Source organism: Eubalaena glacialis, chromosome 15, assembly GCF_028564815.1.
Source record: "Eubalaena glacialis isolate mEubGla1 chromosome 15, mEubGla1.1.hap2.+ XY, whole genome shotgun sequence".
NCBI classification, from domain to species: Eukaryota; Metazoa; Chordata; class Mammalia; order Artiodactyla; family Balaenidae; genus Eubalaena; species Eubalaena glacialis.
In genome coordinates this window covers 63,006,393-63,024,317 of record NC_083730.1, presented here as the reverse complement: position 1 = coordinate 63,024,317, position 17,925 = coordinate 63,006,393, and the positions used below count along the sequence as shown (strand labels likewise).

General features: G+C 37.1%; 1 protein-coding gene across 5 annotated transcripts in view; it reads right to left on the bottom strand.

The window, feature by feature from the left end:
- ANKRD12 (ankyrin repeat domain 12) overlaps positions 1-17,925 on the bottom strand; it is a 111,145-nt gene that overhangs the window by 33,905 nt on the left and 59,315 nt on the right. For all 5 annotated transcript variants that reach the window (XM_061169482.1, XM_061169484.1, XM_061169485.1 and 2 more), the window contains one exon: positions 9,625-9,772. In XM_061169482.1, coding sequence (XP_061025465.1) covers positions 9,625-9,772 — 148 coding nt within the window. The remainder of the gene's footprint in view (positions 1-9,624; positions 9,773-17,925) is intronic.

Below are 17,925 nucleotides of genomic sequence, written 5' to 3'. Positions count from 1 at the left end.
ATATAAAACTGAGGATATGAGTTTACCAAATATGACAATATATTTAGAATAGTTACAATCTACTGTTTTAACATTAAGAAAATAAGGCCTCAAAATACTGGTCATTTTGTGTATTTTATGACACAGAAATGCACTCAGTAAACACTAGAGGGTAACAACATATCACGGTCTTTTAAACAGTTTCCTAATCTGTCTTATGGTAGACTCTAAATGTAGCTTGTCTATTTATTATGATGGAGCATTTCCTTGCTTAAGCTGAAGCATGCAAGTGAGGAAAGTGTATAGCAGCTGCTTAATAAACATGGCCAGATTATTGGCAGTCAAAGTAAGATAAGAAAAGGATGAATAATTATTTTAACAATGCCTGGCATTTTCAACTTTGCCCACTGGGCACTGTGTTTAAGTAATAAAACCAGGGTCTGCAAACTTGCAGCAGAATCTCTACTTTGGCAATTAAGGAGTGTCAGAAAGTATCGGGAGAGGCGCTGTGTGACACCTCTGTTACCGTAATTATGGTTTATGAGCATGGTCTGGCTCTCTGAATATGACTGAGTTTTCAGCAGGGTAGCAAGAAGCAATTATTTGTAGCAAACACTATTATTAGATAGAATTCTGTCAGGAAGGTAATGTGGAATAAGACTGTGGAAAAAGGGCAGAGGTTGGGGGAAAACAACTAAAGAATTATGCAAATTTAAAAGTGCCACACATTTGTATACAAATAAGCTGTAGTAACCAGGACATGTATTTCCTGCAACAATATCATAAACGTCTGATATGCACAACATAAAATGGCTACTCAGTGTGGTCCATGAACTTAAGGCCACTCTGCCAATTGTTTATTACAAATCTGTGATGAAACGATGAAATAACGGGCTTGTGCCAGAGACGGAAATCAGTTATGTCACGAGCACACTTAGTTCAGCTGACATTTTTGTCACAGCATTTTTTCCTCTATGATGAAGGAAGCAGTGCACTGATGTACATTCTGGCACAAACTCTGTATCCTGAGGCACAGTAACAGTTTGCAGAACAGCTACTCTCAGTAGCACTGTCACAAAGCACAATGACTAATGGAATAAACCGTTTTTAAAATGTTACATGTATAGTACCTTTTTATCTACTCCAAATTTATTAAGTTCTGAAATCCATAGTCAGTTATATTCTCTAACTTTGCAACACTTAAAGTGTATCTGTCACATGGATGACATAACATACAAGATGGGTAACAATGCTATCAGGCTTTATATGTACAAACGTCTATGGGCAGTAAAATGAATACTTGATTAAATATTAACACATTCTGAATTTAGATTAGATGACGTTAAGTCTAACAAGGACCTCATGTAAATTAAGCAATAAATTTGGGTATTTTTATCAGTCTTTTTCAGCAACTTCAAAATCTTTGTATGATACTTACGGATGATTTTTACTGATGATTTTTGAATCATTCCTTGAGGGATTTTGATCAAGCAATAATTCAGGCACATTCACCATGAGGAAAATAAGTATGCTGAAAAATCAATACATAGCTGATGAACACATGAAACAATATCGGTGATAATCAAAAAAGATTCTAAAAGAAGTGTTTCACTCTAATGAAACATGTAAGTTCAAATAAGATACCTAACTTCTTCCATGGGAAAAACTTACTGCAGCACTTCTTTCTCACAGAAAGATTTTTAACCAAAGCTGCTTTTCACAGCTACTGTTTTCTGAAGAGACCAAGATTAGAGTTTGTAGCCATGATAAATGGGAGTATTAACATACCATATGAAATGTTCCTAGTTTTCAAATCTTATTTTCTTACTTTCTTGCGGAAGCCTATGTAATTCAGCTATTATAATCCTGATTTCACATAGCACAAAGATGTTCAAATGACTTTCAGCTTGTAACTGGTAGATGGATTTACAAATATTTTGAAAATAAGAAGTGACAAGGGTTAGGGGATGATTATGTTAGTATCTCCACTTTCTTAATCAGCTAGATCTCCAGTGCTTAAACAATGCCTAACACATCATGGGTGCACAAACACAGTTGTAGACTAATTGACCTGAAGAAAAAGGAGGAAGACGAATTTAGGATGACTATCAAGTTGAGGACATACATATAGCTGAATGATGAGACAGGAAAAACAAGAAGAGGAGTGTAAATGGGAAAAAAGAAGTTCATTTCAGGTACACTGATTTCTGTGGTAATTCTAAGTGGTAACATCCGGAGAGCAGTTAAATATATACGCATGAAGCGTAAGCGAAAGGTATGGAATAAAGAGATATTTAAAAGGCTTCACAACATAGATGGTAGTTAAAGCTGTAAGTGTGGGTGAACTTTATTTGGGAGATTATCTGGTATGAGAAGAGGGTTCCAGAAAGTAAATCTTTGGAAAAATGAACACAGGGGTGTATGGGAAGAGAATGAGGAAGAAACGAAGAGATGAGATCTGGAAGGAACCTGAGAAGGAACAGTCTGAGAAGCTGGAAGAGAATTATCTTCCAGGAGAAAAAGCCAGAAGAGAACTGCCTCTCTGAAACCAGGACCAGAGAATTTTAGGAAGAACACAGTCAACACTGTCAAATCCCACAGAGAGACTAAAAAGACAGCTAAGGGGTTTGTTGTTGGAAGATCATGTGCAATGTTAGTAAACACAGATTGGATGGAAGGTACTTTAAGTGCACCACAATGCACTTTAAGAAACTTAGTTGTGAAGGGAAGGGAATGGGGATTAAATAAACAGTGGTGCAGGGCAAGAGATTTTGTAGAGTCCTGTATATTTATGTGTACAAAAATATTATCACACAACTGTGTCCAGCTCTACCTCCTTTCCCTCCACCCAAGTCATCCCTTCCTCTGCCACTTGACCCCCAACACATGCCTCATTAGCAGCCTGAGATACATCCTTCCAGATTTTACTCCATGTTTATAAAATTTTACACAAATATATGTGCATATACAAACATATAGATTTTTAAAACATTGTTCATTTTACAAAAATGAGATATTATGATCCTTCGTCTTGACTGTTCTGACTCCATAATATCTTATGAAAATCTCTCCAAGTAACTGGTACAGTGTTAAGATATACCTTTTCATGGCTGTACAACAGTCTGTGGTGTGGCTATATACTTTGATTTATGCAACTGATCCCCTGTATGACTATACATTTTTTCTTTTGCCACTGAAAACACTGCTGTAATAAACACGGGATATTCCCAGAAGTATGACTACTATATTAAGGAGCGTAAGTATTTTTAAAACTGTATTTACAATGGTAAATTTTGACTTTACACAAAAGTAGACAGAATGTTATACTGATCCCCCATGTATTCATCACTCAGCTCCAATAGCCATCAATCTCTGGCCAACCCATACCTCTATTCATCCTACTCCTGTATCATTTTGAAGCACATCCCATTCATGGTATCACTTCATCCAGAAATATTTCAGTATATTTCTCTAAAAGGTAAGAGCCCTTGTATTTTCTTAGCTGTTGCCAGACTGTTTTTCAAAAAGACTAACAATTCACATACCTTTCTTTTAACCCCTTCTCCTATTAGGTAACCACTTTTATAAGATGTTGGTTTATTCTTCCATAACTTCTTTTTTAAAAAAGTAAGAAAATACATTGATATAGCTTTTAAACCCCTAAATTATCTTTCCTTTACCCTAACAAGTGAACAATACCTTGGCCAGGTACATAATTCTTATGCTGCAGTTCTTTTCTCTCAGTAGTCTATCTTCCACTGCTGTAAGTTAGAAGTCCAATGCCAATGCGACTGTATTTCGTTGTAACTTGCTACACTCAGAATTACAAGGAATTTGATCAAAATATGTCTAGGGGTATGTGTACATGCTTCTTCCATCAATCCACCTGGAGCTCACTGAGCTTTATAACTGATAGACTCGGGCTTGCTTTAGCTCAGGAACATTTTTTTCTATTTGTATAATTATGGACTATTCTCCACCTGTTTCTTTTTTTCCCTTTTAAACTCCCAAAACTAGCTATTATTCATATGCTAAATCTGTTAGAGCTCCTACTATAGCTAGGACATGGAAGCAACCTAAATGTCCATTGACAGAGGAATGGATAAAGATGTGGTACATATACACAATGGAATATTACTCAACCATAAAAAATAATGAAATAGTGCCATTTGCAGAGATGTGGATGGACCTACAGATTGTCATACAGAGTGAAGTAAGTCAGAAAGAAAAAAACAAATGTATAATATTGCTTGCACGTGGAATCTAGAAAAATGGTACAGATGAACTTATTTGCAAAGCAGAAATAGAGTCACAGGTGTAGAGAACAAACTTCCAGTTACCAAGCAGGGAATGGGGGGTAGGATGAATTGGGAGATTAGGATTGACATATATACACTATTATGTATAAAATAGATAATGAGAAGCTACTGTATAGCACAGGGAACTTACTCAGTGCTCTGTGGTGACCTAAATGGGAAGGAAATCTAAAGAAGAGTGGATATGTATACATGTGACTGATTCACTTTGCTGCACAGCAGAACACAACATTGTAAAGCAACTATACTCCAATTAAGAAAAAAAAAGATCTGCTAGAGCTCCTAGATCTATTCCCTAAGTCTTTTATCTTATCTCCTTTCAGGATTCTTTCTCTTTGTATTTTTGCTGTGTTGTGAGGATTTGTTTTACTTGATTTTATAGCCTAATCATTTAAGTCCCACTTCAGCTCATCTACTGTGTTGTCTGATTATATAATCATGTTTTTTATTAGCTCCAAAAAGCCTTTGCGCTGTCCTTGAATTTTCTTAAGTACTCCTTTTGTTGTCGCTGTTGGAGCTGAAGTAGTCCAAGAGGCAGCTCTTTGCAAGCAGTGGAAGGGAAAGTGGGCTCCCCCAGGACTGCCAGTCAGCACTGAAGCACCAGGAGGAGACCTCCCTATTGCTGGACTAGGTCTTCTCCAACTTCCCCAGTCTCAGTAATGGACAAACTCAGCCCAGCTACTCCTTGGATCTGTGGGGGATGGAGGATTCTGGCATAATCCCTTAGGGCCAGTTACCCCTCCCCCACAATTCAACAAATATTTATTAAGCAATGTCTATGTACCAAACACTTTAGTTTACATTTATTGGAGGCTGAAGGAGTGAAAATACATACTAAAAGGAAAGCTGCCACCTTTACAGTTTTGCCTATAGCTTTAGCTCCATCATTACCATTCCCACTACAATATATTGCTTATCAACCCTGTAACCAACATTACATTTTTGTCTCTTTATTCCCCTCTCCCCCCACAGTACTGGCTCTAGGCGTGCAGGCTTCAGTAGTTGGGACACGCGGGTTCAGTAATTGTGGCTCACGGGCTCTAGAGCGCAGGCTCAGTAGTTGTGGCACACGGGCTTAGCTGCTCTGCGGCATGAGGGATCTTCCCGGACCAGGGCTCGAACCCATGTGCCCTGCACTGGCAGGCAGATTCTTAACCACTGTGCCACCAGGGAAGCCCTTAACTGAGTTTTGTACAAAATGCCCCTGAAGTATAAATTACCTGTTAAATACATGCTTAATATTTTAGTCTTGCCCATTTTTGAAAGTGTGATATGCCACTTAAGTCATTTTTATTATTTTCTACAGGTTCTTCTTATTTTCGTACAATTTATCTGTTGGGAAACGATGCTGTTGGGGTTTCCTACGGTCTGAATGTTGCTTGGTGCAGCTCAGCACGCTCCTCTGTCTGGGTATTTCCTGCAGATGGCAGCTGGATCCTGAGGACTGGGGAGTGGAGGAGAGGGGCATTCCAGCAAGGGCAGGCAATGACTGACTTCTTTCCTTCTCTTTTTAATTTAATGTTAGCAACTGTTGATCCTCAATGCTCCCATACATTAACTAACAGGGGGTTGCAAAATGGTCAGTCTTTCTTTTCACTCTTAGCTGGATTAATCTTATAAAAAACATTTCTCCTCACCCATAATGAGGTCACCCAGTGACAAGAGTTCATATAGGAATATGAAGGTGAAATAAATGACTGCTTTTTTTCCTCTTTTTTTGCCTAATTTTTAAGATAACAAATTGGTTCTCTGATGACCATGATATATTAAAAAATTTATTATCATAGACTCATGGGTTTAAACATATTTGATGGGTTTCAAATCTTTGCAATTAACACCCTTAATGAAACTCAAACTACTGCATTTTTGGCCAGTGGGGAACTGTTCAAGTTGTCTCCTAAGGCCTCTGACAAGACCTGAAATCTGAAATGACAAGATGTTCCAAGCTCATCTTACATATTTCCTGCCCTAGACTTAGCATCACCCATTTTTTCCAAGAAACCTTGGTTTTCTTTTAGGAGAAAATACTTCCTGATTATAATCTGGGTACTAGGAATGATTACTGCTACTGTCTTAGTCAGTTTTAGATCTTTTCAATGGACAAAGCAAAAAAATTTTATGTGTTTGTATATTTTAGATTTTATTTGGAAATAATTTCAAACTCACAAAAAGTTAGAAAAATAAAAAATAATGAACACTATATATCCTTTACCCAGGTTTTCCTCCTGTTAACGTTTTGCTCTCTTGTGTTATAATTTACTTTCTCTCTATATATACACATGTGTGTAAATACATTTGTTTCCCTGAACTATATGAGAGTAAATTACATATATCATGGCTCTTTATCCCTATATACTTTAGTATTTCCCAAGACATACAGATATTCTCATCACCACAGTACAGTTGTCGACTTCATAAATTTACACTGATACGACACTAATCTACTGTCCATATTCCTTGCTAAATGATCTAATAATGTCTTTTATAATCTTTCTCCCCCTCCAGGACAGAAAACAGTCATGGAGCAGGTACTGCCTTTAATTATTACCTCTTTGGATAGCCTGGAACATTTCTATTGCCTTTACTGGTTCATGACACTGACATTTCTTAATCTTTGGTGACAGTGGCTTTTAAAAAGAAGCAGAACATTCCTCATGATTATACATTCTCAGCCAGAACGCTACAAGTGATGTTCTATCCTTCTCAGGGTACCACACGTAGAGGCACATGATATGCATCTGTGTCTCCTTTGATGATGTTAATTTTGATCACTCAGTCCAGGTGGTGGATTTCTCTACCATATAATCATTTTTTTTCCCTCCTCTCTTGTAATGTGAAAAGGTCATGTAAATATCTGCTCTTATAAAAAAAGAATTCTCCCTAGATTTACCAGCCTTTAGTGATTCTTGTCTAATCATCTTTACCATGAGGGTTGTAAATGATCAGGTAGGGGTGGGCACTGACTAGGAAGGGGCATAAGGAACTTCCTGGAGTATTGGAGGTATGCTGTATCTTGATAAGGTTGGATTATACAAGGTCTATGCATTTCTTCATGCTCATAGAATGTTTTATTAAAGAATTATTAATTTCACAAATGTAAATATTACCTAAAAATCATATACAAAAACTGAACTCTAGTTATAATGAAATGCATGTTAAATTATTTAGAGATGTCCACAACTTATTCTGAAATGCATCAAAAAATAAGAATTGATGGGTAGATGAATAGATATGTGATAATGTAATAAAGGAAATATAGCAAACAGTTAAAAACTGCAAAACATAGCTGGTGGGTACAGGGGGTTCACTGTACAATTCTCCGAATTTTGCTGTGTGTTTGAACATTTTCATAATAAAATATTGAGATTTTAACTTCTGCACAGCAAAGAAAATCATCAACAAAATGAAAAGGCAACCTACTGAATGGGAGGAAATCTTTGCAAATCATGTATCTGATAAGGGGTTAATATCCAAAATACATAAAAAACTGGTATCATACAACTCAATAGCAAACAAACAATCTAATTTAAAAATTGGGCAGAGGATCTGAATAAACATTTTCCCAAAGAAGACATATAGATGGCCAACAAACACATGAAAAGATGCTCAACATCACTAATCATCAGGGAAATGGAAATCAAAACCACAATGCAGTATCACCTCATACCTGTCAGAACACCTATTATCAAAAAGACAAGAAATTTCAAGTGTTGGCTTGAGGATGTGGAGAAAAAGGAACCCTTTTGCACCACTGGTGGGAATGTAAATTGGTGTAGCCACTATAAAAAAATAGGATGGAGGTTCCTCAAAAAATGAAAAATACAACTACCATGTAATCCACCAATTCCACCTCTGGTTATTTATCCAAAGAAAATGAAAACACCAATTCGAAAAAATATATGCACCTCCACGATCACTGCAGCATTATTTCCAATAGCCAAGATATGGAAACAACCTAAGTGTCCATCAATGCATAAATGGATAAAGAAGATGTGGTACATATACACAATGAAATATTATTCAGCCATAAAAAAAGAACACAATATTGTCATTTGAGACAATATGGATGGACCCTGAGGTCATTATGCTAAGTGAAATAAGTCAGACAGGGAAAGACAAATACTCTATGATCTCACACGTGTAGTCTAAAAAACAAACAAAAACCAAGCTCATCAATACAGAGAACAGACTGGTGGTTGTCAGAGATGGGGGGTGGGTTAAATGGGTGAAGGGGGTCATAAGGTACAAACTTCCAGTTATAAAATAAATAAGTCATGAGGATGTACTGTACATGGTGACTGTACTTAATACCGCATTGCACATTTGAAAGCTGCTAAGAGAGTAGATCTTAAAAGTCCTCATTACCAGAAAGAAAGAAAAAACTTTGTAACTACGTATGGTGACCATTACTAACTAGACTTATTGCAGTGACCATATTTCAGTGTATACAAATCATTATGTTGTACATGTGAAACTAATACAATATTATATGTCAATTATACCTCAATAAAAAAAAAAGTAAATGGTAGACCTTTCTCTTTTAAAAGTACAGATGTTGTCCTATTGCCCTCTGGCAATGGCTGAGATTAAATAAGTATGGTTTCATTTTATTTATAAATAATATAAAAGTAGTATTATTACCTAATTGCTTATAGGAATTGTTTATAATTTTGTAAAGATATGGCCAGTTATGAGACTTATTAAATTGTTTTCCATTGATTTTTGCCTGAAACATGGTGAAACCTTCCAATCTGTACACAAAAGACTTTCTTATATATTTTTAATTGTTTATGTTTATTTTTTTAAACTCTGAGTATGCCAAAAGTTTTATGAAATATTCTTTTCGGGTCTTTCCTTTTTAAAACTGTGACTGTAAAATTGTGCCTGTATTTTACAACAATGACCAGAGTTCAACCACCTAAATTGCAAAAATAAAAATGCAAAGATGACTCATTAATGCCAGGAAGAGTTTGGTTAGTGGTGCTCTAACTTATAAAAGAATTAAAGAACTCAGATGTGGGATAGCTAGTGGTGCTAGTGTATAGCAGTGGTGGTAGCTATTAATGGGGAGAGAGGCTGCAATAGGCTTGAATGTAACATCAGCAATCTGTGGGGAAAAGAAATCACAGAAATAGGGCGAGAGCATTATGACTCCATTTACACAGAGGACATGTAGCACACACCTAAATTTAGGTTACTAAATTCATCATTCTTAATAGCTAGATAGCATTACCTAAGGTACTCAACATTTTAGGTATTATAAAGCAGAAGTAGAATATTCTACTAAATATCATGTCAAACAGGTGAATGTAGATCATGTGGAACAAACCTGTGTAACTCTCATCATCATCAGATAAAGGCACCTCTCTTTTTAGCAGCAATTCCAACTCCTCTGTTTCTGCTACATCCACTGGACGCTCCCCATGTTTATTAGCTTGAAATGGATTTCCACCATGACGAAGTAGCAGTTTCACTATCTGCAACATTAAACAGTAGGAAGACTCAGTCCTTTCGTAGACTGCATTATTTCAACCATTTTCCTCTTGATCACACTCATAATATCCTCCTGCTTCATCTCCTCTGCCTCCATTCCTCAGTGTCTATTCTAAATCATAATTACTCTCAAGTTCCATTTTCATCGCCATCCCCCTTCTGATCGTATCTACTACAAAGAAATTTGCTCCTCAAAATTTAAGCTGGGCTATTTTAGCACTGAATCTCATTATTTTTCTTCCTGTTTCATCATACATTTGACAAATATTTACTGAGTACCTATTAACAAGCACTGCTCCAAGTTCTTCAGATAAATCAATGAACAAGAGTATAAAGCTCCCTGGCCTCTTGGAATGTACAGGCTACAGGAAGTCTCAAAAGAAGTATCTCCCCTCTGTTTCAGGCTACCATCGCTACCAAGGCTCTTAATCACCTGTTCCCCATCATTCTGGGATTTAAACTATCACTAACTGACATGGGTTTACTTAAAACTACTAAAGCTTAAACTTCAAAGCCTCTCATTTTCATGGTCCCCTTACATGGCCCTATATCTAATTTTTTATTCATTTCTTAAAGAACCCTGCCCTCACTAATTTCATAAGCTTTGGGCTCCACAAACCAAGATGCGACTGGTTAGTCATCACTTCATTTGTTTGTTGCTCCTTATTCCTCTTCCTTTCTATATTTCTTACCTCTTTTTCGATAGGCTCCTTTCTAAAAGCCAATCTTTCCAGTTCATGTCTCTTTTGCCTTAAAATAATGGCAATAAAGAAATGAAACACAGGTTAAAAAAAAGCAACTGCTCAAACCTATACTCCCCTCCTCTAGCTAAATCTCTCTTCTTTCCTTTACAGTCAAGTTCCTAAAAAGATGTTTACCCTTGGGGCCTTGACTACTTTTTTCTTATTGGCCCTTCGCTCTTCTACCTACAATTATGTTACCGTCAGTCCAATGAAATGAGTCTCCTAAGATCTGTAAATATCTAAGCCATAGATTGTTTCCCTAGGGCTCTGTCCTTGATTCACTTGATTCATGCTCTGGTCTACATCATCTCCGTGGAGAGCTCACCCACTCTGAATGCGATGACGATTAAGCAATCCACTCATTCATTTTCATTCTTGGGCTTGCTCTTTCTCAGCCTTCTTCTTGAGCTTCAAAATCAAATATCCAAATATTCTTTGGATATACTGTATTTCAATACAAAAGCTGAAACCAATAGGTCCCAGAGTTCATTAAACGTGCACCCTTATCTTTTATTTGTTTCCATTCTCAGTGACTGGCACCAAAGTATACCCAGTCACTGAAACCAGAAAGCTGGGAGTCATCACATTCTCGTTTTTCACTCATACTCTATGTCAAATAGGTGGCCAAGTATTATTAATTCTGCTTCCCTAACAACTCTTCTTGTTTTGAGCTTCTACTTCCAGTGACATGAGTGTGTTCTATCATAGGTAAATCTATACTATAATTTATTAACACATTTCTCCCCTTATCCTAGACCATAAACTTCATGTGAGATCTTTATTCGTCTCTGTATTCCTAACACATAACTATGGTGTTTTCTGGTACTGAGGAAATATATCATGTTTTTTTGTTTTTTTTTAAAATTATTAGCACCTTTAATTTTTATTTATTTATTTATTTATTTATTTATTTATTTGGCTGTGTTGGGTCTTCGTTTCTGTGTGAGGGCTTCCTCTAGTTGCAGCAAGCGGGGGCCACTCTTCATCGCGGTGCGTGGGCCTCTCACTATCGCAGCCTCTCTTGTTGCGGAGCACAGGCTCCAGACGCTCAGGCTCAGTAGTTGTGGCTCACGGGCCTAGTTGCTCCGCGGCATGTGGGATCTTCCCAGACCAGGGCTCGAACCCGTGTCCCCTGCATTAGCAGGCAGATTCTCAACCACTGCACCACCAGGGAAGTCCTATCATGTCTTTTTAAAGGAGCAATATTAAACAGGATGCTATAAATTAGGAACTTCTAACAAATGAAAGTATTTAAGAATAATAAAGATTCACAGTGAATAATGAAAAATCTTTTCTAGACTATCAAAGAATAAACCATCAATACAGAATACTTGAAATTTAAGAATGTATAAAGAAAACAAATTACGCATGATCTCAACTGTTAATATTTAATTTCCCTTTTTGTTTACTAATTTTTATCAAATTACATGTTTATGATTTTAAAAGCTCAAACGGCTTTTCAAGGCTGCTGGTGAAGAACAATCGTCCCTGATATTTATGTTCATATACTTAAGTAACATACTTAGTGTGCTGCTTCCGTATTTTTCGGGTTTAGGCACTGCCTATTGTCTTACAATGGAAAACAATTCAGCTCTCTCTTACCAACTCCATCCCTCTCCTCCCATAAACATCCACTTCCCCTTCCTCCTAACTTTCCAAGATAGACATATTATTTTTTGTGTGTCATTATGATTAATATAAATGTTGAACCAAGTAGTACACCATGACAAAATTTCCATTCTTACACAAGTTAATTTTATCCCAGAGAGTTAATTATCTTCACTTTTCACTTACTCAGTTTTCTACATACTCATCTGTAATTCATCCCCCATTCTGCTACAAGTACAGATCTCTTCAATTCAATATACCACCATTTTTTTGTTAAACTCCTTTCTCCAAGCTTTCTAACTTGCTCTAAGATGGACTGGTTGCTGTCTAGATTTGCTTCCCAGTTGTCATCTTGGCATCTCCGTTTATCCTATCATCCCAGAAATACCCTTCCCTATATTCTGTGGATTCTTTAAACCTTATCTTCTTTTCTGGTTCACTCCCTCATTTTGTTGAAACACCATCTCCAGGAGATTCCTAAGAAACAGTAAATATTCTGAGATTTTTCCATGTCAGAAAACACCTTTATTCTGTCCTCACTTGATTAATATTTACTCTTGATATAGAATAATTTTCCAGTTTTGAAGGTAGCATCATTATCTTCTAGATTCTAGTGTTGTTATTGAAGTCTGATGCCATTCTGATTTTTTACCTTTATATGGAACTTGCTTTTTCTCTCAGTAAGCTTGAGGACATTCTTTGCCTCTATTGTTCTGAAATCCCAGGATAATGAATTTTGATCTTGGTCTTTTAACATCCATTGTGCTGAGCATTCAATTGCTCTTTCAATCTGAAGATCCACGTTCCTTCAGTTCTGAGAAAATTCCTCGTTTTATTTATTTGATAATGTCCTATGTTTTCACTGTTCTGTCTTCTAAGAACTCTTGTTAAGATAATACTGGATCTCCTGAATTAATCTTCTTTTTTCTCATTTCCCCTCCTCCACCTTTGTCTTTTGTTTCCTAGTTTCTGGAGATTTCCTCAACTTTATCTTTAACCCTCTATACTCCATTTTTCATTTCTGTTACCATATTATTAATTTCCAAGAGCTTTTTTTGTTTTTATTTTTAAATTTGTTAACTGTTCCTTATTTAGCAACCCTTCAGTTTTTGTTTCATGGCTACAAGAAACTCTCATCTCTTTGGGGAAGGTAATGTGTTTCTTTCTTTTTTTTTTTTTTGAAGTTTCTCTTAGCCTTATCGTGTCCTCCACGTTTCTACTTTTCTATTTGCTTGTTCTACTCTTTGCCTTCCATATTAGAGACCTTTCTCAAAGGTCAGGTGATCACTGACTGTCCACATTTAAGAGTAAGGTACTAGGGACTTCCCTGGTGGCGCAGTGGTTGGGAGTTTGCCTGCCAATGCAGGGGACACGGGTTCGAGCCCTGGTCCGGGAAGATCCCACATGCTGCGAAACAGCTAAGCCCATGCGCCACAAGTACTGAGCCTGTGCACTAGAGCACGTGAGCCACAAGTACTGAGCCCGTGTGCCTAGAGCCCGTGCTCCACAACAAAAGAAGCCACCGCAATGAGAAGCCCGCTCACTGCAATGAAGAGTAGTCCCCACTCGCCGCAACTAGAGAAAGCCCATGCGCAGCAATGAAGACCCAATGCAGCCAAAAATAAATTAAAAAAAAAAAAAAGACTAAGGCACTAAAAGACTTGCTTAAACTTTTTTAGGCATAGGTACGATCTATTGACAGATGGATCTTGTGCTAGTGTGATATGACTGGGCCATTTCATCAGAACCCCCTCTTGGCTAGTTCACTTTTCTATTGAGAAATCTTTCAATTACTGCCCTAGAACTATAAGCCTTAACTGTCAGCATTCTGGTTGACTGAGGTCTTAATGTTCAGTATGTTTTACTTAATTAGCTTACATTTAATCCTTACTCCCAACTACTCTTGTGGTATGTCAGTCCAGATGGTATGGTTTATACTTGTCAGGAAATAAACCTCCAATCATCTGCCAGAGAAATGTGCCATCATATAGTTGTGAAGGGTTAGGAAGGGAATATGAGGGTAAAAAACCAGTTTGATTCAATCCTCTTATTTTCAGTCTTATTCAATGGGCACCTCCAGATGAACCCAGACATCAATTGCTGAGCTTCAGTTTTTCTGGGATTCTGTGTTGAAATGGCTTTGGTTTCAATTTTCTTGGATTTTTAAAATCAGGAGCTGGTAAATTTGGTCTGTAGGCCAAATCTGGCCTGCTGACTAAGAATAGTTTTTATATTCTTATAAAATACTTTAAAAAGAATTGATAAAGGAGAAATACATAGGAGCAAGCAGAGAGAGACAGAGAAGGGAGGAGGGTCAGTGGAGGTGGCATGTGGCCTGCAAAGCCCACAATATTTACTATCTGGCCCTCTACAGAAAAAGTTTGCCAAACCCTGTTCTATGTAGTCACCACTCATTCCTCAAATTTCTATCTCCCAAAATATTGGTTTTCTTGTTTCTTCTGTTCTTTATCCTTGTGGGACTGTGTCCTTTAAAATCTCCCCTTTTAGGGGTTTGAGAAGGTAACTGAAGTTAAAAACTTTTAGTTATTATAAATAATGCTATAGTGAACACCTTTATAAGTTGAAACTTTTCCCCCCATTTTTAGGCTTATTTCCTTCGGTTAGAGTCCTAGAATGAGAAAACAGAAGGATCTTGATACTACTGAACGCTTTCTATACCTGTCAGGAAATAATCAAAAAATATTTATTCCTGGGACTTCCGTGGTGGCCCAGTGGTTAAGAATCCGCCTTCCAATGCAGGGGACGAGGGTTAAATCCCTGGTCGGGGAACTAAGATCCCATATGCCACAGGGCAACTAAGCCCGCATGCTGCAACAGAGCCCATATGCTCTGGAGCCCACACGCCACAACTAGAGAGCCCGTGTGCCGCAACTACTGAGCCCGCATGCCACAACTAGAGAGAAGCCCACGCGCCACAATGAAAGATCCCGTGTGCTGCAACTAAGACCCTATGCAGCCAAAAATAAATAAATAAATATGAAAAAAAATTTATTCCTGATTATGATTAGACAGTTGGTTCATTCAAACATGCTACAATAACCCTAACCTAAATAACCAATACTTTACAGATCATTCTCATATGCAAAAAATTATTTATTCTAAAAAGAATTTAAAGTAACTTAAAGTTGCTTAAAACGAGCAGGCAGCAGGACTTCTCTGGTGGTCCAGTGGGTAAGACTCTGTGCTCCCAGTGCAGAGGGCCTGGGTTCAATCCCTGGTCGGGGAACTAGACCCCACATGCATGCCACAACTACGAGTTCGTATGCCTCAACTAAGAAGTCCTCATGCCACAACTAAAGATCCCACATGCCGCAACTAAACATGCCCCAATGAAGATCCTGCGTGCCGCAACTAAGACCCGGCACAGTCAAAATAAATAAATAAAAAAATTTAAAAAAACCCAAAAAACATAGACAGCAAATTAGAAGTAAGTAAAAATGATGAGACAAGAAAAAAATAAACATAGGCAGTATCTAAAATAGAACTAAGAATAGGGCTATTATAAGAATGTATATTATGAAGTAATATACATTTGTGAAAGGTAGGCCAAAGATTAGGTTCTTAGTAAGCTATGTTAATCCTCTCTTACTCGAAACAATTTAGAACAGAACTGTTTCTCCTACCTTAGAAATGTTTTATGGATGGCTGAAGTTGTCATGAGTGTTACTGAGTGAAAGAAATCTAATTCTTTGGTGGAGACTCATAACATATGGTACAAATATATACCAATGGGTTTTGGTATATCTCACTTCCCTCCTCCTCCTTGGGGACAAGTAAAAGAACAAGGAGAAAATAGCCCTCAACAGCTCTGAATTGTGACTCCTACTATCCTAGGCATGTTGGTAGGAGGAAAAGCAAAGATCTCTTGAAAATAGCATGCCAGTCTCCTTCTGGAAGGAGACTGGAAATAGTGTTTGAGTCTTTGTAAGTACATGAGCTCAAAGGTCAGCTTCTGGAAATATTTTGCAGCAATGTGCATATTTAGAAACTTGTATTCATAGAAACATGTCTTACTCATAAGGCATAGTTCTTTAACATTACATTTAGAAATCAGGAAATCTTTTTATGCAACATTTAAAGAAAAACTATTCACGCATGATAAACTATCAATAATGCTTTTAAAAAAAGGGCAGTAAGTACAGTATTTAAAATAGCACAGCCAGAACATAAATCATGTATGCATGGGACTCAAAATTCAATGAAGAAAACAGACAAGCACATGAGTAAAAAATAATATAGTAAGTGCTATCACATAGGTATGTATGAATTGTCAAGGGAGCAAAAAAGACTGGAACGATGGTAAGCAAGGATCAGTTTAGGAAAAATAACGTTATAGGCTACATTTTTCTTCAAAATTATAACTTGAGAATTATGAAAAATACCTTATAGAAAGATTTAAATGAGAAAAATGGCATCTTTAATTTCCGAAATATCTGAGTATATTTGAAAAATAGCAATATAAAAGTAGCCTTTTAATCTCTGACCTCTGACATTTCTATAACATTTTAGATTTCAAGGTATATTTATGTGCACAGCGTCTTTTTTTTCCTTCAAAATATCCCTTTTAGACAGGTATTATTTATTATGTCACTTAAAGATGAGAAAATGGAAGTTGAGAGGAAAAAAGTAACTTGTTTGAGATCACTCATTTGGGAAACTGGCCAGCCCAGAATTGAATTCGTATCTATCTTCACTTCAAATTCCATTTTTTTCTCAACTAAAGTGGCTTTTAAAAAACAGGCACCACGACACTGAAATTTTTATTGTGTCAAAAAAGAAAATAAGGCAGAGAATGTTTGCTGCTAACAACAGAAAAAAAAAGGAATTTTCCAGCACAAAGGTATGAGACGACCAAAATCCTTCTACGTTATTCACTAGAGAGACAGTGTACTGAATAACAACTCTTCCAGATTAATGAATTATTACCTCACTTTGCCTTAAAAAACCACTGATATTTATCCTTTTTAGTCCCTTAATTTGAACTCCTATCAGTTTAATAAACTTGGGAGTGTCTTAGACCAGTGTGTCTTTGTCTTTGTCTTTGTGTCTCCTGTGTCTTTGTTTCTCCATGTTCTGAGAGAAGCTGAGGGTACTGGAATGCAATGGGTCATACAGTTTCTACAAGAAACACCAGAAGGTTATTCATTTACTGTGATGATTAAACTAATACTGGGACTTCCCTGGTGGTCCAGTGGGTAAGACTCTGTGCTCCCAGTGCAGGGGGCCCGGGTTCGATCCCTGGTGGGGGAACTAGATCCTGATGCACGCCGCAACTAATTTGAGTTCTCATGCCACAACTAAGAAGCCCACATGCCGCAACTAAGAAGCCCACATGCTGCAACTAAGAGTCTGCATGTCACAACTAAGAAGTCCACAGGCCACAACGAAGATCTCCCGTACTGCAACAAAGATCCTGTGTGCCACAACTAAGACCCAGCACAGCCAACATAAATAAATAAATATTTTTTAAAAATTAATACGTATAAAGAAAGCATTTACAACACTTCTTATCCCATAGTGAAAACACACAAATATTGCTGTGAGAAGTTAAGTAATGTGGTTCACAACCACTCCAGCCAGAGACTGGAAATCTCATAAGAGACTGAGAATCTCACATGAAATTAATGGCAAAAACAAATCCCTGGACAGCATCTATGCTACAGATCTAGAGAGCAGCTAGTCCCAATTACAGCAGGATACAAGATATCTTGTATACAAGGATATTCTCAAACATAATAAACTGATCAATGTGTTTGACCTTATTC